General features: G+C 43.6%; 1 protein-coding gene across 1 annotated transcript; it reads left to right on the top strand.

Moving 5' to 3' along the window:
* Positions 1-18,197: 18,197 nt before the first annotated feature.
* LOC119279440 lies at positions 18,198-19,974 on the top strand. The gene is made up of 5 exons (XM_037560674.1): positions 18,198-18,224; positions 18,756-19,038; positions 19,127-19,216; positions 19,310-19,420; positions 19,564-19,974. The coding sequence occupies exons 1-5, from the start codon at positions 18,198-18,200 to the stop codon at positions 19,593-19,595; spliced, it is 543 nt and encodes a 180-aa protein (XP_037416571.1). The 3' UTR covers positions 19,596-19,974.
* The last annotated feature ends 884 nt before the right edge of the window (positions 19,975-20,858 follow it).

The raw sequence follows: 20,858 nt of genomic DNA, 5'->3' as shown, positions 1-20,858 counted from the left end.
TAATGTTGATCTTGATAACCCACAACCTAAAAATAAAAGATATGATAAGAGAGACTTCATTGCTAGAAAACATGGAAAAGAAAGAGAACCATGGGTTCAGAAACCAATGCCCTTTACTCCTAAACCATCCAAGAAAAAGGATGGTGTGGACTTTGAGCTCTTTGTGAAATGCTTAGACCTGTCTTTTTGCGTCTGCGTTTGACTAATATTCTGAAAATGTCTCCTTATGATAAGTACATGAAAGATATTGTTACAAATAAAAGAAAGATACCAGAAGCTAAAATTTCCACCATGCTTGCTAATTACACATTTAAAGGTGGAATACCAAAGAAACTAGGAGATCCAGGAATACCAACTATACCATGCTCCATTAAAAGAAACTATGTTAAAACTGCTTTATGTGATTTGGGAGCCGGTGTTAGTGTTATGCCTTTCTCTTTATATCGTAGACTTGATTTGAATAAGTTGACACCAATTGAAATCTCTTCACAAATGGCTGATAAATCTACTACTATACCCATCGGTATTTGTGAGGATGTGCATGCCGTAGTTGCAAATGTTACTATATTAACGGACTTTGTTATTCTTGATATACCCGAGGATGACAGTATGTTGATCATCCTTGGTAGACCCTTCTTGAATACTGCAGGGGCTGTTATTGATTGCAACAAGGGCAATGTCACTTTTCATGTTAATGGTAATGAGCATACGGTACACTTTCCGAAGAAACAACCTCAAGTGAATAGTATCAATTCTATTGGAAAATTTTCAACAATTACTATTGGAGGTTTCGAATTCCCTCTCCCTACTGTCAGAAAGAAATATGATATTGTTATTGCTGGGGACATGCATATCCCCGTTGAGGTAACCTAGTGTTATACAAAGATTCTCCAGTTTCATGTCATTCGAAAGAAGTTTATTAACAAGACTTGATCAACCTTGTTAATGGATTCCTTTTGATGGGCATGAGATGGATGAATTCAGTAAATACAGAGCTTGATCAACCTTGTTAATGGATTCCTTTTGATGGGCATGAGATGGATGAATTTAGTAAACACAACTCTCTGTACTCACTTTTTACTTTCTGTTATTTAGAATAAATAAAGCAAAAATATTGTTATTTCTCGATTTTCTGAACTATCCGTGCAATAAAAAAAGACCAGAAAATAAAAGTTCTCCAAAAGCCCTTAAAATTTAGTATGATCTTTATGTAATACTTAAGAATTTTTGGCACCGAAAACATCTCAGGGAGGTGCACCAGTGGACCACAAGCCCACAGGGCGCCCCCACCCCCCTGGGCGCACCTACATGGCTTGTGGGTCCCATGTGGGTCCCCCTCACTTATTCCAGCACCCATCCACTTCGTCTTCCTCCAGAAAAAATCCCACCATTGCTCAAACCCGTGTTCTTGCTCATTTTGTTGCCATTTTCGATCTCCTTGCTTGGAACTTCATTTCCGAAACTGTTTTGGGGGATTGTTCTTCGGAATGTGAATCCTCCGTTGGTCCAATTAGTTTTTGTTCTAGTGCTTTATTTATTGCAAATTTTTGCTATTGTGGTGACATTGTTCTTGATCTTGCATGTCAAATTTATATGGTCAAAAGTAGTTTTGTGGCATGATATAGCCTCTAGGCACTTGTGGGAGTAGTTGCTATTAGTTTTGTTGAGTTTTGTTCACTTTTATTTTGAGTCACTAAAAAGTTTAGAAATTTTCAGAGGAAAGAGAAACCATGAAAAGGTGGTTAAGGGGTTCTTCAAGCCAGAATTCAGAGGGAAATGAAAATGAGGAGAAGAAGAAGCCCAGGTACAACCTTCCTCGCTCTGCGGAGGTTAGGCCGTGTGAGTGGCCAAGTGGCATATTCTTGAGAGAGGCCGAAATTTATGATGATTTCTATTATTTGGCGGAGAATGTCGGCATCACCGCCTTCCTCCAAGATAATTGTGACCAATACCTCCTACTCACTAATATCTTCGTGCAAAATTTTCACTTTCATTCTAGGTAGGATCCTCTCATGGTAGAATTTCACTTGTATGATGTGCTTAAGAGAATGGAACTCTATGATTTTTGCGATGTTTGCAAAATACCTTATGAGGGAAGCGTCAGTGAGCCACGTCCTAGAGACATTGAGGACTTTATTTCTGAAACTACTGTGGGGGAAGAGAGAGGGGTGTCAGAGGCGAGAGTGGCTAGTTTACATTTTTCATGTTTTATGCTATTATTCATTATTTTTTGGGAGATGTTTGATTGGTCGTGGGGAGAGTGGAGGCCTTAGTGCCCCTGACCTTGCTATTTTGCGCCATGCTTTATATTCTGATAGAACTTTTTAGTTTGGGTGTCATGGTTGCTCGACAGATAAACAGAAATCACTCGAAAGGTCCTGTTTTTGGAGGTGTCTATGCTTCCCACCTTGCTAGACATTTTGAGATACCCATTAGGCATGATGATGAGGAGGAGATGTTATTACCCACTAAATATTTGAACTATGCTAGTATGGCAGCACATGGTTGTATTGCCAAGGATGATGACAAGCGGCTCATCTATAACGTAGTATTCAGTCAGCATACTTGTCAGATTATTACTTTGTCTGCACCTTCTTTGTTTGATATTCATTTAAGGCAGGTACATTATTATGCCCGAGTACATTTAAGCATACTGGGAGCGGATGCGATCCCCAGTCCCTGAGCTAGCCATATCACCTGATCCGTATCATGAACCTATTTATCAGCGGGAACCACAGGAGCTCGCCAACCAGTGGAACCCCCAGGACCCTCCGGAGTATCGAGGAGAGGATTATTTCGAGCCGTGGCCCTAGACCAATTTAGGCCAAAAGCCTAAGCTTGGGGGAGTATGTATGTCTCACCAACAATACATTGATGTTCATACTCATTTCAGGTGTCGGTGTTCATACTTTTTCTTTGTATTATCCATGTTAGTTTATTCTTCTTGCTTTCTTCTTGTGTGTTTGAAAAACTTTGAGAAAATAAAAAAAAATAGTTCTTCTTTTTAGTTTTTCTTTCTAGTTTAGTAGTTGTAGTATTAAAAGAAAACCCCAAAAGATTTCTCATTCTTATTTTTCTTGTTGGGAGCTTTCCCGTGTAAATAGTTTTTCTCATCTTCGTTTTACTTTCTTCAGAAAAACAAAAACTCCAAAAATATTTCAGTCTGTTTCTTTGAAATTATTTTCCTTTCTTTGGGTCGTAAGGAGAAGACCATGATGAAAATTTTGAGTGGCTCTCATATGCATTATTGTTGTTCTAACAAAGAGCCCATATTACCTTGTCTTATCCTTTGAATAAATGTTTGCAGATTCTAGCTTATTCCAATGCACATGCACTCTTATTATTATTCACACTGTTCGATCGTGCAAGTGAAAGCAACAATGACAATGTTTGATGAAATAATTGAGATGGAGAAAATCTGGTATGAACTCAACCTATTTTGTTTTTGTAAATATGATTAGCTCATCGTTCCTGATTCAGCCTATTATGAATGAAGTGTGTTTGCAATGACAATTAGAGATTATAGTTACTCATGCCATGCTTAATTAGATAGGAGTGGATAATGGTCTGTCTTGTGTGCCAACATGTATTTTAAAATGGTTGTGATGTAGTACGATAGGATGGTATCCTCCTTTGAATGATTTAAGTGGCTTGACTTGGCACATGCTCACACATGTAGCTGAATCAAAAACAACATAGCCTCCATGATATTTATGTTCATGGTGATATATATCCTACTCATACTTGCACTCAATGTTGATTAATCTCAATGCATTTTATGACCGTTGTCATTCTCTAGTTGGCCGCTCCTCAATCTTTTGCTAGCCTTCACTTGTACTAAGAGGGAATAATGCTTGTGCATCCACTTCCTTAAACCGAAAGTTGTTCCATATGAATCCACCATACCTACCTATATGTGGTATTTACCTGCTGTTCCAAGTAAATTTCCATGTGCCAAACTCTAAACCTTCAAATAATAATCAGTTTTGTATGCCCGGATCACTCATGTAGCGACTGGGGCTGGTAGTATCTTCAATGCTAGGTGGATTATTCTAACAATGAGTGTTTATTCACTTGCCATTCACGAGAGAGTGGCTGGTAATCGGGTTGCCTAGTTCCATGCTCAAAATAAAATCAAAATATAATCATAAAACAAAACTACCCCAGGACTGTTGTTGGTATGGACGGCACCCGTGAATTTGTCTAACCGTGGAGTGTGATTGTTGGTGGAGGGGGAGTAAAAACTTTACCATTATGTTTGGGAACCGCCTATAATGTATCTAGCATGGAAGATAGTGAGATCTCTTGGTTGTTATGTTGACAATGAAAGCATGCCACTCAAAATTATATTTATCTCTGTTTTAAAAGCTCCGAGCTCTAGCACCTCTGCAAATCCGTGATGTGCCACCCCGGCTTAGAGCAACCGGTTTACCTTGCATTGCCAACCCAGAGATCAAGTCTTCTGGCAATGCACAACATCTTGGTATAGAAAACAACCGCTTTATTGATACTAGAGGAAGCATAGTGTGATATTACATCAAGTAGCGAGGCCAAGCGGCACACTCGATGCGGTTGAACAATATGTACATTATTTAGTGAACTTAAAGGGGCCTCGATCACGACAACTACGCGGCAGCAGAACGACGAGGAAGCGGGACTCCATAGCATAGGGACACTGGTGTGGACACGATCTAGACACAGCAGCACTCCGATCTAGTTAGACTTTCCTGAAATCTGGCATAACATGCCAGGTTAGTAAATTGAATGTACTTGCAAGCTCACAACAAGCATAAACATAATGACAAACAATATCATGACATTTAATCAAGTTAAATGCAAATAACAACATGCTTCTCATGCCATTCATCCAAACTTGTGCACCGAGTCCCTCAGACTCTCTTACCAACGGGTTGCCTCGCAACCAAGCGGTGATCATTCATGGATCACAAACGGAACCACACTCGATTCAATGGGTTACCTTATAACCAAATGGTGATCATTCACGGATCACAAAAGAAACCACAATGGCGAGTCTCACTGACATCATCATGATTTAACCAGTGCTATGCAAATAACTTAGTGTGCAAGATTACTTTGTAAAAGTTGATCCATGGTGTGACTTACTTATGAACTGGGCCCTTATCCACGGGCGCGGCTATTGATAGATTTAATACACTCTACAGAGGTAGCGCACTATACCCACACCACGGAACCCATGGCCTCGCACTCCCATTTGGGTGGACCAATGGCATTCTGACAGAACTCTCCCATTGCCATGACACTCTCTCGGCCACTCCGACTAACTCCCCACTGGGCTAAGTCATGGGTGGCCCCGTGCCTACCAAAGGCATCACGGTCACCGTCGTGGCAAAACAAAACGGTCCCAAACGGGGACAAGGTACCATCTCAACAACAACGGGCACACAAGGTTATGTCTGCTTACCGGGCCTGGGTAACGCACGCCCATAACCTTCCCTCGTTGGAGGCACCGACAAGAGGCATGACAACGAACCGAGTAACGGCCTTCCCATAAAAGGCAAATGTGGTTGCACTGGTCAGCCCGATTCAGTGGCACCATGACCCGATCAACTTTATGTTCAAGTTCAATTAACATCAGGTTTAACTTGAAATAAAATGCTCGAGTCACCATATGCCATGCTCATGCAACCATATGACATGCATTTCATATCACTTGAAAATAACAGGTCAACCTCATCAAAAGTTCTACTTGCACAAATCATCACTAAACTTTGCTGAGTCTTTCTTACTGGTTATTTGCACTCATCATTTCTAGTTTATCATTTACTATATGAAACTCATCATGCATATATGAAAATAATACCGATGCTCATCATACCATAGTCATAACAAAATCACGTAGTTAACTACTCATGCTAGATCTCACTAGTTCAAGCACTCACTTCTGTAAACTAAGCATCTTGCTCATGACAAAATAACTAACACAAGTATTATTCATTTAATAACTATATGCAAGAAATATCATATATTCAAGTTGGAAATATCATGGATATTGCAAAGACACCATGAAAATGTTTGTGTGGCTTGCCTTAGTTAAGAGGAGCTTCACACTCCTCCTGGATATCTTCAAGACAAGCTTCTCCTTTTGAAGATAAATAAAATGACAAAAAGAAAACATCAAGAACACTTCTGAAAATTACCAGAAAACCTAGGCAGCAGAGAAAAATCTCATCTTGGCTGTGCTGCTAGAGCTTTCCAGTAAGAACACAATGCAAAAAGAATCAACTCATTTGGACTTGTGGTTAGGAGTTATAGCTAGTGAAAGTTCTTGTAAAAATTTGATCTAAATTTGAAATAAAAGAAAACCAGGGGGTGGCATCAATGGCGCACTTCTGAAATGCGCCACCACTCATACCCCTTCGCGCGTGGCTGACAGGCTGACAGAGGGCCCCACTGGTCAAGTCAAAGGGAGGGGGAAAGAGAAACAGAGGCGGGCGGCACGTCGGCGGCGTGTTCTCCAATGAGGAGTGTCTGATGGCTAGATCTGAAGGGATAGGGAGATAGAGGAGGTCGAGGCGCACCTGCCCATACCCGTAGCGTGGCTAGGGGTGGCCGAACGGGGTCAGAACAGAGCTCTCCAGCAGCGGTAGAAAACAGAGGTCGCCGGAGTTGATGACGACGGCGTCGTGGGGCTTCACCAGCGGCTGCAACGTGATTGGACGGCACCAGCGAACCACCAGCAAGCCGCCAGAGGAGTGGGTGGAGCTCGGGAGGTAGTGGAGTGAGGTGGAGGGGCTACGGGGAATCGCTGGTGAGCTTGGGTCGGGGCGGCGGCCAAAGGCCTGCCCGACCGGGCTATGGTTGTTCTATGAGCTCGTGGAGGCTGTGGGTGTGTGCGGTGATGCTCAAGGAGTCGGGAGGGGGCCATATATATAGTCAAGAGAGAGGAGGGGATCAGGATCCGCCGTGAAGCTTCTAGACACGACGCTCGATGATGAACGGCGTCAGTGAGAGAGGAAAAAGGCGACGCAGCTCACGCGGGCACTGTGGGAGGGCGGAGAGGAGCACAGGAGCCAGGAACGCAACGAGCATAGTCGCACGAGCGCACTGTTGGCTTGGCTGTATCATGCCCGTGCTCGCTGTGGCAAGCTCTGGCATCGGCGAGTGCTAGGGCAGAGTTAAGGGGGTGTATACGAGGATGGTAGTGAGGTTTGGCAAGGTGTGGTGGTCGGGGAAGCGAGCACGCGCTCAACAGAAGCGCGGGTGTGTCGCAGAGCATGCCGGCTGCATGCCAGCACCCCTGGACGAACGCGGTCACCGCGTGAACTATGACATCAGGCCATGCTAAGCGCAAACTTCATGTCTGGCATGTAGTCCTTAGTGGTTTTAGTGGTTCCAACGATTTGAGTTGAACCCAGGAGTTGTGAGTGTGTGGTTTACTTCCTGGTAAGTTTCTAGACAGTAACTTGTGAGGTTAACTGAGAGTGATTCAGTAAGAGTTAAGGGCTGGGCTTTGGGGTTTAGCATTCTCTTAGGAAGGTAATGAAGCTCAGAAAGGATCGACCCCACATTGGATCAAGGAAAAACATACTTGCTGTGTAAAGTGGCTATTCTGTCCAGAACAGAAATGGTTTTTGTAGCAAAAATATTCCAAAAAGTTATGCAATATTTTTGCTCAGGGAGGATCCCTAGGGTTGAAATAATATTTGTGAATTTTCTTAGGATTTTAGGAGCAATAAAAATGAGGGTTGCTTTGGAGCATACTTCTGTGAAGTGATTTTCAGAGAAGAAAATGAATATTTTTCTTTTATGAAAAATATTACTTGGGTCATTTTTGGGAATTTTTTAGAGAAAGAAAGTTGAGTTAGGGGTGGATGGGTCACTTTGGTAAAAATCAAGGGTAGGCCCAAGTACTCAAGTCCATTGAATTGATTCCAAACTCCAAATCCAAAGCAAAGGCAAAAGAAAGTCCGAAAAAAGAGAGAAGACAAATCCAGGCTGTCACACCTGCTTCACTCCGCGAAGGGCCTATCTATTTACTTTTATTGTTGAGTCATCATCCTCTTATAAAAAGCACCGGTTAGAGAGCACCACTGTAGCGACCAGACCTCAAACAGTCTGGTCTTTGTGCATCAGTCTCATCCCTGGATCGGTAATGCTTACACACATAGTACTCAAGGATTTATAACAGAGGTTCAATCACATACTTATTACATCGAATGTCAAAATAGAACTTATTATAATAATATGGCTTAAGGCCATCTAAAAACGATAATAGCAGAAGGCTTGGAAGATAAAGTGAGTCCATCAACTCCAACGACATCACTGAGTGAAAGACAACGACCTATGGCACCTTACTCGTCATCTGAAAAGTCTGCAACATGAAACGTTGCAGCCCGAAACAGGTCAGCACATGGAATATGCTGGCAATGTAACACATAGGGTAATGAAAAGAATAAATGCTATCACTACATACATATATGGCTGGTGGAAAGCTCTATGGTTACAGTTTTGCATAAAGCCAATTTTTTTCCTACAACAAAGGAATAAACTTTATTTAACTATCATGGTGGTTGTTAAACATTGAGAAGGTTCCTCCAACTCAATCCCAATTAAACATCATAATTAAACCCAATCAAATTATATTTAGAGTGATGAGATCAACAAGATAATCCAAGAACTAGATACTCAAAACGTCCATAACCGGGGACACGACTAACCATGATTAGTTTGTACACTCTACAGAGGTTTGCGCACTTTTCCCCACAAGACTTGAATACATCCATGGTCGGAGAAACGAGACACAGTCTTTCTGAAACAATAACTCTTTACTATGGGTGGACAGTTACACCTACTTTCCCCTACATCTGCTAGCCCACCACTGAAAGAGGTCTTGCAACTTACTCAACTATGCTAGAGCCCATAATAGCTTGTGGCTGCACACTGAAGTTTCTAGCATGAATAATCTTATGATCCCTTTGAGCCTGGGTGGCAGACCGTAGGATAATCACACAGGTACTCCGGGATATCCTAGGACAACACTGGATTCTCCAGGTGCCCTGACAACCACTGGGTACTCCAGGGTGCCTCAAGCAATCCACCCAGATGTGTATTTAAGTAGTCACCTTAAGTTCACCATTAATAATAACTCTCACATCTATCATGAATCACTTGAACCAAACCACGTCTACGAGCATAGCGTAGCAATATAAGCAACGTAGAAGTAACTCCCAAAGGTTTGATACTAAACAAGGCAATAGGTTCTACCTCATCATCTACTTCCCAGAACCCACATGTTAAACAGATCCTAACCATGCATTTGTTTGAGGATTGTTATAATGCAATAAAACTGGGTAGTAAACAGGTATGATCAAAGTGTTACTTGCCTTGCTGATGACCCGTGAAACCTAGAGGCTCGTAGTAGCACGCTTCGCACTCCGCTTACTCTATCGCAAACAGACAAAGCATACAATGATCACTCAACTAGAAGCACGGGTAAAAGTCAAATAAGAGATCTAACCAGAAATTTCAACTTAAGAACTCCAGGATGCAAAAAGAATCAAATCAAACGAGGCAACAAAACTCAAATTGCGAAAGAAACAAGATTCGTTTACTAATCTGGACAAAAGTCAAATTTTACAGTACCAAAATCTTGTTCAAGTTGGTTAAACAGAAAGAGGGCTTCGAGACGAAGATCTAGGCGCTTGAATCTCCTGATTCCGATAAACGAGCCAAAAGATAAACTAAAACAAAAATCAGGGCAGAAATCACGATCGAAAATAATCACGGAAAAACCCTGGAAAAAGAAAAACTGACGAACAGACTAACGTACGAACGTTCGCTGTCTGCGGCTAACGGGTGAACACCGTTCATTAAAACGAACGTACGAACGAGCGCTCGCTAAATAACTAAACTGGGAAAAAACCGATCTATAAAAAAACTTAGGGTTTTCGAAAAAAAACATACGGTTTTCTAAGGAAAATCAGCGGCGGCGGTGGGCTACCTCGGCGAGGTCCGGCGGAGGTCGGCGGCGGCGGCGGCGAGGGGATCCGGTGGCGGGCGGTGGAACGGGCGGCGGCGGCAGCGTGGCGACTGGCGGTGGCGGCGGCAGTGCGGGAATCGAGGCGGCTGGGCGGCGGCTGGCTAGGGTTTCGGCCGGGTCGGGCCTTCTGCTTATAAAGGCTGGCCGGGTTGGTGTCCCAGGCGGACACGGCCCTGTAAGGTCGGTTCATTTTTTTAAATATTCTTCTACGCAGAAAAACGAAGAAAAGAAATACCAAACGGACTCCAAAAATCCTGAAATAAATTTTCCCCATCCTCTAAAAATATAGTGGACAAAGTGAACATTTATTTTGGCCTCTAATGCAATTTTCAGAAACACATTTTTTTGCTAATTCAAATAAAATAGCAATAAAACTCCACATAAAATTCTTATTTGATTTTAATATTTAACCTCCAATATTTCTTTATTTTGGGAAAGTAATTTTATCCCCTCTCTTTTATTTTCATATAATAAATATTCGAAGAGAAAATAATAAAAATCAAACGATCCTCTTTTCAAAATTTGAGAAAACTCAAATATGAAAATAACAAAATCCCCAACTCTCCCTGTGGGTCCTTGAGTTGCGTAGAATTTCTAGGATCAACCCAAAATGCAATAAAAATATGATATTTAATGATGATCTAATGTCTAACATTCCAAATTGAAAATTTGGGATGTTACAAACTTACCCCCCCTTAAGATTAATCTCGCCCTTGACATTCGGGTTGGATAGAAAATAGGTGAGGGTGGTCCTTCCGTAGGTCTTCCTCTCGTTCCCAGGTGGCTTCATCCTCGATATGGTGGCTCCACTGAACTTTGCAAAACTTGACAACCTTGCTGCGGGTGACTTGGCTGGCAAACTCGAGAATCTTCACTGGTTTCTCTTCGTAGGTCAAATCACTATCCAACTGAATTGCTTCCAGTGGCACTGTATCTCTCAGAGGAATATCGGCCATCTCTGCATGACACTTCTTCAATTGGGAAACATGGAACACATCATGAACTCCTGACAATCCTTCTGGCAATTCCAACTTGTAAGCAACTTCTCCCATACATTCCAAAACTTTGTATGGTCCCACAAAACGTGGTGCTAACTTTCCCTTAACTCCAAAACCTTTAACTCCTCGAAGCGGGGACACACGAAGATACACTCTGTCTCCGACTTCGTAAACTGTCTCCTTGCATTTCGAATCTGCATAGCTCTTCTGCCTGGACTGGGCTACCTTGAGTCTAATCATCTTAACCTTCTCTTCAGACTCCTTTATCAAATCTGGTCCAAACAACTGACGGTCTCCAACTTCATCCCATAACAACGGTGTCTTGCACCTCCTTCCGTACAAGGCTTCGTAAGGGGCCATCTTCAAACTGGCTTGATATCTGTTATTGTAAGAGAACTCTGCATAAGGCAAATTGTCGTCCCAACTAGGTCCATAGTCTAGCGCACAAGCTCTCAACATGTCCTCCAGAATCTGATTGACTCTCTCGGTCTGTCCATCTGTTTGTGGATGAAAGGATGTACTGAACTCTAGCCCGGTACCCAAAGTCTCATGCAATTGATTCCAGAACTTTGAGGTAAACTGGGTTCCTCTATCTGATACAATAGTCCTAGGAACTCCATGCAGACATACGATCCTGGTCATGTATATCTTTGCCAACTTAGCACTGGTGTAAGTGGTCTTCACTGGAACGAAATGAGCTACCTTCGTCAAACGATCGACTATAACCCATATCGAGTCATAGCCTGAATGAGTCCTGGGAAATCCCGTGATAAAATCCATGCCTAGCTTATCCCACTTCCATTCGGGTATCGGCAATGGCTGTAGCAATCCTGCTGGCTTCTGATGCTCTGCCTTCACTCTTTGACATACATCACAAACTGCTACATACTCAGCAATATCCTTCTTCATTCCGGTCCACCAGAAACTGTCCTTCAAATCTAGATACATCTTGGTGTTTCCTGGGTGAATCGAATACGGTGAATCATGGGCCTCCTGCAGAATCAACTTCCTGATCTCAGGGTCATTAGGCACATATACGCGGTCCTCAAACCATAAGGTATCGTGTTCATCCTCACGAAATCCTTTGGCCTTTTCTTTGCTCATCCTTTCCTTTATCTCGGCAATCTCCTTGTTCGTCTTCTGAGCTTCTCTGATCTTATCCATTAAGGTAGACTGAATTTCCAATGCTGCTACATAGCCTCTCGGAACTATCTCCAAACTTAGCTCGTGAAGATCTTCTGCTAACTCCTTGGGTAATTCTCCAGTCATGAGTGTATTGACATGACTCTTGCGGCTCAATGCATCGGCTACTACGTTAGCCTTTCTGGGATGATAATGCAACCTCATATCATAATCATTGATGAGCTCCAACCATCTCCTCTGCCTGAGATTCAACTCCTTTTGCGTGAAGATATACTTCAAACTCTTGTGATCCGTGTACACCTCACAATGGTTTCCGATGAGAAAATGTCTCCACGTCTTCAATGCACGCACTACGGCTGCTAACTCCAAATCATGTGTAGCATAATTCAACTCATGGGGTTTAAGCTGTCGTGAGGCATATGAAACAACTCTTCCCTCCTACATAAGCACTGCTGCAAGTCCTCGACGAGAAGCGTCGCAATACACCTGATAATCCTTGCGTTGATCTGGAAGAATCAACATTGGAGCTGTAACCAAACATTTCTTCAACTCCTGAAAACTGGCCTCACATACCTTAGTCCATTTGAACCTGGTGTCCTTCTTCAACAACTCCGTCATGGGCTTTGCAATCTTCGAGAAATTCTTAATGAACCTCCTGTAGTATCCTGCGAGTCCAAGAAAACTTCGGATCTCTCCAACTGACGTGGGTGCTTCCCAGTTTGTCACAGTGACAACCTTGGCGGGGTCTACTGCTATTCCTTCTCCGGATATAACATGTCCGAGGAATCCAACTTCCTTCAACCAAAACTCACATTTGCTGAACTTGGCATATAACTGATGTTCTCTGAGCTTCCCAAGTACCAAACGCAAATGCTCCTTATGCTCCTCTTCATTATTCGAGTAGACCAATATATCATCAATGAACACCACGACAAATTTATCCAAAAACTCCATAAACACCTGGTTCATCATGTTCATGAAATATGCAGGTGTGTTAGTCAGGCCGAATGACATAACGGTATACTCATATAGCCCGTACCTTGTGGTAAAAGCTGTCTTAGGTATATCCTGCTCTCGAATCTTTAGCTGGTGATATCGTGATCGCAGATCGATCTTGGAAAATACTTTAGCTCCTTGCAACTGGTCAAACAAATCATTGATCATCGGTAGTGGGTACTTGTTCTTGATTGTCACTTCATTCAATCCACGATAATCAACAACCATCCTCAATGATCCATCCTTCTTCTCCACTAGAAGCACTGGTAATCCCCAAGGTGACGAACTTGGGCGGATATACCCTTTATCTAGTAACTCCTTAATCTGCTTCTTAATTTCCTCCAAATCCTTTGCGGGCATCCTGTACGGTCTCTTAGATATTGGCCCTGTGCCTGGCAAAAGCTCAATCAAAAACTCGATGTCTCTATCTGGTGGAATGCCTGGCAATTCCTCTGGAAATACATCAGGGAAATACTTCACCACTGGTACTTCCTCCTGTACAACTCCTTATAAGGAATTCACTTGAGTCCTCTTCGGCACATGCCGGGATACATACTTAATCCTCCTTCTTCTGGGGTGGTGAGCATAATCGACTTACTGGCGCAATCAATGTTCCCTCCATACACCGATAGCCAATCCATACCCAAAATCACATCCAAACCTTGTGACTCCAAAATTATCAGATCTGAGGGGAAAACATGCCTACCTATGGTCAATGGCATTTGAAAACATCCTTGGCTTGCCATATGCTCTGCTCCCTGCGAGCTTACTAACATAGGTGTTCTAAGAACTTTGGTGGGCAACTTATACTTATCCACAAATCCCCTTGATATGTATGAATGCGATGCACCAGTATCAAAAAGAACGATTGCAGTAAATGACTTAACCAAAAACTTACCTATTACTGCATCTGGTTGCGCTTCAACCTCCTCCACGTTAACATGGTTCACTTGTCCCCTGTTGAAAGGGTTGGGCTTCTTCCCAGAGCTTCCATTGCCATTTCCATTCTTAGCTTCAGAACACTCCATGGCGTAACGTCCATTCTTCCCGCACTTGAAACAAGTAATGTGACTTAGATCCTTCTTGGCGGGCGTTGCTGGGTTGGAACGGTTCTGACCGTTGCTTCCTCCATTCACATTCCCATTCTTGGGGCCACTATGGTTGTGAGAACTCCCTCCATTGGAATTGTGACCTCCATGGTTATGATGAATGTGTCCTCCCGAGTTTGGGGTAAAACAGGGTCTCTGCTGAGCTCCTGAATTATACTTCCCTTGTCCATACTTCCTCTTGCGATTGTCAATCTGCTGGTGCTTCCCTTCATTCATAAGAGCTCTATCTACCAACTCCTGGTAGTTGTTGAAGGTTGCCATCATTAACTGCATGCTCAGCTCATCATTCAGTCCTTCCAGAAACTTCTCCTGCTTAGCTGCATCCGTAGCAACGTCATCTGGGCCATAACGTGCTAACTTACTAAAATCATCCACATACTGGCCCACTGTGCATCCTCCTTGGCGCAAGTTGCGGAACTCGTGCTTCTTCATGGCCATAGCTCCTGCTGAAACATGGGCAGCGCGGAAAGCCTGCTAAAACTGGTCCCATGTGATAGTGTCGATGGGGTAAGTGGCAGTGAAATTCTCCCACCATGATGATGCGGGTCCATCAAGCTGATGTGTGGCAAATCGCACTCTCCACATCTATGCATCCTGCAGTGGTCAACTCCCTTCCAATCTTGTGGAGCCAATCGTCTGCAACTATCGGATCGGTGCTACTGGAGAACACCAGCGGATTCAGCCTTAAGAAACGAGCTAAGTGATCAACAAGTGGTGGTGGTGGTGGGTGGTTGTTGTTGATGTTCCCCTGATTCTGATTCTGGACTAGTATCCGCATCAAGGCATTCTACTGCTAGATCAACTCGGTGAGCTCCAGCGGGAAAACAAATCCATTGTCGCGTCTTGGAGGCATCTGATGGGTTTAGAAAAGATGAGAAAATAGAATAGAATGAGGTTTAGAAGGAAAACACTACCCATATGCACATGAGACAAATACAAACATATCACTTCAATCAATTCAAGCAAGGGCATACAATCGGTCTAACTATCGTTACAAAAGTGCTCGGACTATACTATATACCTGGGGGTATACTACTACTAGTATGGTGGTCGACTAGAAAACTTGATCGATGGAAGACTCCATGATATCTTCTCCAACTTCATCAACATAGTCATCATCGCTATCATCGGGGTCCGAGTCGGTGTCATCGATGATGATGTAGTTCTCCGGACAAGTGGAATCGTCGTCTTCTCCTCCTGGCGCGGGGTCTCCCATGAATACTGCTAGCTTCCTTGTCAAATAATCATTCTTATCCACGAGTATCATCATTTCCTCCTCATATCCATCACGTGTAGACTTGAGTTCTTCCTCTAGCTCCGTGATCCTGGTCATTGCCTTCTTTAGATCTATCATGCTTGGGCACATCTGGTTCTCCTGGCGACGAATGTGCTAGTTTAACTCCTGGATGAAGGCTGCAATAGACCTGTCCCTCCTGGTGCTGATCATCTCCCATTGCTCATCTCGGCGCCCACAAATCTGGTAGATAATATCCTTGAGATCCTTGTGGTAAACTTCTCCAATGCGTCCCATAGTGATGTGGGCTGCCATGCTCTTTCGTAGACTCCAGGTTGGTGCATCAAAGGAAAACTCTATGGGCTCAGTGACTGGCATAAACGTCCTTCCTGGAACTTGAACTCGAATCATCCAGCGCTCCTCTTCTAGTAAAGTGGCAATGTAGCTCCCGGTGAAGCTTGGTATTCCGATGTTCAGGTATCTAGTAACTTCCTTCAAGTGTCATCCAAAAGGTGTATCTTCATCCAGTTGTGTGAACTTGTTCCTTGCATCCGCCATCCTATAGAGTAGAAAAGGGAGAGGAGTCAGAAATGAGAAGATAGTAGTGATCTAGGGCTTTAGCTTAGTTGTCGTGTCCTACAGTCAGCGTGTGTTCTGATACCATCTTGTAGCGACCAGACCTCAAACAGTCTGATCTCTATGCATCAGTGTCATCCATGGATCGGTAATGCTAACACGCATAGTACTCGAGGATTTATAACAGAGGTTCAATCACACACTTATTACATCGAATATCTCAAAAGAGAACTTATTACAATAATATGACTTAAGGCCATCTAAAAACGATAACAACGGAAGGCTTGGAAGATAAAGTGAGTCCATCAACTCCAACGGCATCACTGAGTGAAAGACAACGACCTATGGCACCTTACTCGTCGTTTGAAAAGTCTGCAACATGAAACGTTGCAGCCCGAAACGGGTCAGCACATGGAATATGCTGGAAATGTAACACATAGGGTAATGAACAGAATAAATGCTATCACTACATGCATATTTGGCTGGTGGAAAGCTCTATGGTTATAGTTTTGCATAAAGCCAATTTTTCCCTACAACAAAGGAATAAATTTTATTTAACTATCATGATGGTTGTTAAACATTGAGAAGGTTCCTCCAACTCAATCCCAATTAAACATCATCATTAAACCCAATCAAATTATATTTAGAGTGATGAGATCAACATGATAATCCAAGAACTAGATACTCAAAACATCCATAACAGGGGACACGACTAACCATGATTAGTTTGTACACTCTACAGAGGTTTGCGCACTTTTCCCCACAAGACTCGAATACATCCATGGTCGGAGAAATGAGACATAATCTTTCTGAAACAATAACTCTTTACTCTGGGTGGAAAGTTACACCTACTTTCCCCTACATCTGCTAGCCCACCACTGAAAGAGGTCTTGCAACTTACTCAACTATGCTAGAGCCCATAATAGCTTGTGGCTGCACACGGAAGTTTCTAGCATGAATAATCTTATGATCCCTTTGAGCCTGGGTGGCGGACCGTAGGATAATCACACGGGTACTCCTTGATATCCTAGGACAACACTGGATTCTCCAGGTGCCCTGACAACCACTGGGTACTCCAGGGTGCCTCAAGCAATCCACCCAGATGTGTATTTAAGTAGCCACCTTAAGTTCACCATTAATAATAACTCTCACATCTGTCATGAATCACTTGAACCAAACCACGTCCACGAGCATAGCATAGCAATATAAGCAACGTAGAAGTAACTCCCAAAGGTTTGATAGTAAACCAGGCAATAGGTTCTACCTCATCATCTACTTCCCAGAACCCACATGTTAAACAGATCCTAACCATGCACTTGTTTGAGGATTGTTCTAATGCAATAAAACTGGGTAGTAAACAGGTATGATCAAAGTGTTACTTGCCTTGCTGATGATCCGTGAAACCTAGAGACTCGTAGTAGCACGTTTCGCACTCCGAGTACTCTATCACAAAAAGACAAAGCATACAATGAGCACTCAACTAGAATCACGGGTAAAAATCAAATAAGAGATCTAACCAGAAATTACAACTTAAGAACTCCGGTTTGCAAAAAGAATCAAATGAAACGTGGCAACGAAACTCAAACTGCGAAAGAAACAAGATTCATTTACTAATATGGACTAGAGTCAAATTTTACAGTACCAAAATCTTATTCAAGTTGGTTAAACAGAAATAGGGCTTCGAGATGAAGATCCAGGCGCTTGAATCGCCCGATTCCGATAAACGAGCAAAAAGATAAACTAAAACGAAAATCAGGGCAGAAATCACGATCGAAAATAATCGTGGAAAAACCTTGGAAAAAGAAAAACTGACGAACAGACTAACGGATGAACGTTCGCTGTCTGCGGCTAACAGGTGAACATCGTTCGTTAAAACGAACGTACGAACGAGCGTTCGCTAAATAACTAAACCAGAAAAAAATAAAACCGATCTATAAAGAAAAACTTAGGGCTTTCTAAAAAAATCATACGGTTTTCTAATGAAAATCGGCGGCGGCGGCGGGCTACTTAGGCGAGGTCCGGCGAGAGTCAGCGGCGGCTCCGGCGGGCTGGGCGGCGGCGGCGGCGAGGGGATCCGGCGGTGGGCGGCGGAACGGGCGGCGGCGGCGGCGCTACGGGCGATGGCGGCGCTGCTGGTCGACAGCGCGGCAAGGAGGCGACGGTGACTGGCGGCGGCGGCGCGGGAATCAAGGTGGCGGGTTCAGCGGCTGGCTAGGGTTTCGGCCGGGTCGGGCCTTCGGCTTATAAAGGCCGGCCGGGTGGGTGTCCCAGGCAGACACTGCCTGGTAAGGTCGGATCGTTTTTTTTTAAATATCCCGCTGCGCAGAAAAACGAAGAAAAGAAATACTAAACGGACTCCAAAAATCCTGAAATAAATTTTCCCCATCCTCTAAAAATATAGCGGACAAAGTGAACATTTATTTGGGCCTCTAGTGCAATTTGAAAAATGTATTTTTTTCTAATTCTGATAGAAAGAAGTATACAAATCACCCTCAAATCCACTCTTTAGGATACATACCCCCTGAACTCAAAACTAGGACAAATAACACCCTCAAATCATCAAAACCGGCTTAATAACCCCCTTGAGTGGTTTCTGTCTAATTTTGAGTGGTTTTTGTCCCTGATTAGACGCTGACTGGGCAAAAAACTCTTAAGTAGGCTACCGTGGGTCCCATTAGTCAAATATCCCTTACTTCTCTCTCTTTCTCCTTTCTCTCTCGCGAAAATTCCCCAATCGCCGACGAACCTCGCCTCGCTTTATCTCTCCTAGTCCACAAATTTTGCCGCACCCGCCGCCCTGCAGTCCCACTGGCCAGCAGACCTGCGAGACGGTCTGTGGCTCCAACCTGAGCCTGCTCCTCCTGGGCCTCTACCTGATCCCCATCGGCGACGGCGCGGCGCGCGCGTGCCTGCTGGCGCTGGGCGCTGGGAGCAGCGGCAGGAGACGAGCTTCTTCAACTGGTACATCTTCGTTGTGTCCTCGGGCGGCTTCGTTGGCCTAGTGCTCCTCGTGTGGTTGGACATCGGCTTCACCCTGTGTGCACTGTAGGTGCTGCTGGGGATGCTCATATGGCTGGCTGGCTTCTCTTTCTACAGGAATCAGCTGCCCGATGGAAGCTCCATCACGAGAATCTTGCAGGTATCCGCTGCGTGTTTGTTTATTCATATTCAAGACTACAGTCTGTTCTAGTAGTACTGATGGCAATTCGACCAAATACTTGGCATCAAACAGGTTCTTGTTGTGGCATTCAAGAAAGAAATGTTCAGTTGCCTGACAACTCAAGTGAACTGAAGCAGCTGAACCAAGATGGATCTCATGGAGCCCGAAGAACCCAGGGACAAGGTACTACAACTGCAGCAAAGCACTAGTGCTTCTCTGCGTGTGCACTTGGTTCAACTCAAATTTCCTCTCTGTTAATCTGTTGCTTCTGATTCTTTTTGCTTCTGATTTTGTTGGTAATTGTTCACTCGCTCTTGTGAACCCAGGGAGTCGACTGCAGATATTTCCTTTGGCATGATGATCCACACACTTCATTTGTGAGCATGTTGTGTCTCGACTGAAGGAACGGCAGCTTGTCGAAGAATAAGATGTTGGACGCGTATCTGCGTGATTTGGAAGCCAAGCATCATGGAGAAGTTGTTGTCCTGAAGAACAAGATTCAGAAAGTGCAGTTGTTCCTTGTGGTTGCTCTGTTCTGCTTTGCCATTTCCTTCTTTTGGAAATGATTTACATCATGAAAAATATTGTTTGTGAAGGACTCATTTATGTATGCTGTTAAGCAAGATGCAAAATGTATGTTGGAGAAGTTGATGTCCTGAATGTATGTTCTGTTATGAAAACATTCAGAATTTGTATTGAGTGATGTTATGAAAAATCAAATTTTGGTACTTGTGCTATGTTTTATGTGTGCCATCATGTATGTGCCGTCGGATATTCCTATGTGTGTTGCCATGTATGTGTGCTGTCATGTAAGCAATGCACAAGTACTATGTTAATAATATAGAACCAAGTAGGATTACAGATATATATTTGGTGTTCAATCCAGAAAAAAATAGTATGGTTTATGTTCAATCCAGAACCAATATAGTTGGCCGACAGTACAGATAATACATGACTGCATATATAGTACTCCCTCCGTAAATTAATATAAGAGCGTTTAGATCACTACTTTAGTAATCTAAACACTCTTATATTAGTTTACAGAGGGAGTACATGACATGACTCCTGATACAAAAAAGACTCCTTCAACATCAAACTGGAGGCCCTGCTCTGCCTTTCTTAGCTTCCTTGTATGCAGCTAGATTGAAGACACAATGTTATAGCAAGCTTGTAACTTGTTTAGGTGGAACAAATGGAGTAGCAACACTTCTCTGAATCTTTGCTGATCTAGGCTTGCTGGCTGGAGCATGCTTGTCATATATCTGTGAGCTTGGTTGTGACACAACCAATGATCTTTGCTGTGACACATGCAGTGAGCTTGGTTGTGAACTTGGTCCCCTAAATCCCTAGTACAGAGACGCCCCATTCCCCTCACCCGAACCCATACCTCTACGACGCACGCGGTCGTACACTGGCGCCGCGATTTACCCGGCGAACAAGACTAGAAACGAAACAGAGGAGCAGCAGAGATGGAGTCACGCACCTGGACACATGGTTTGGTTCCGCCGGTGGCGGACGAGCTGCAAACAACAAGATGGCAGCGGAGGGCGCCTGTGATTGCCAAGCCCTAGCAGGGAGGCGATTCTGAAGAAAATAGTGGAGGGCGCCTGCGATTGACGAG

Source organism: Triticum dicoccoides, chromosome 3B (assembly GCF_002162155.2).
Source record: "Triticum dicoccoides isolate Atlit2015 ecotype Zavitan chromosome 3B, WEW_v2.0, whole genome shotgun sequence".
In the NCBI taxonomy this organism is placed as follows: Eukaryota; Viridiplantae; Streptophyta; class Magnoliopsida; order Poales; family Poaceae; genus Triticum; species Triticum dicoccoides.
This window is presented reverse-complemented; position numbering and strand designations above follow the sequence as displayed.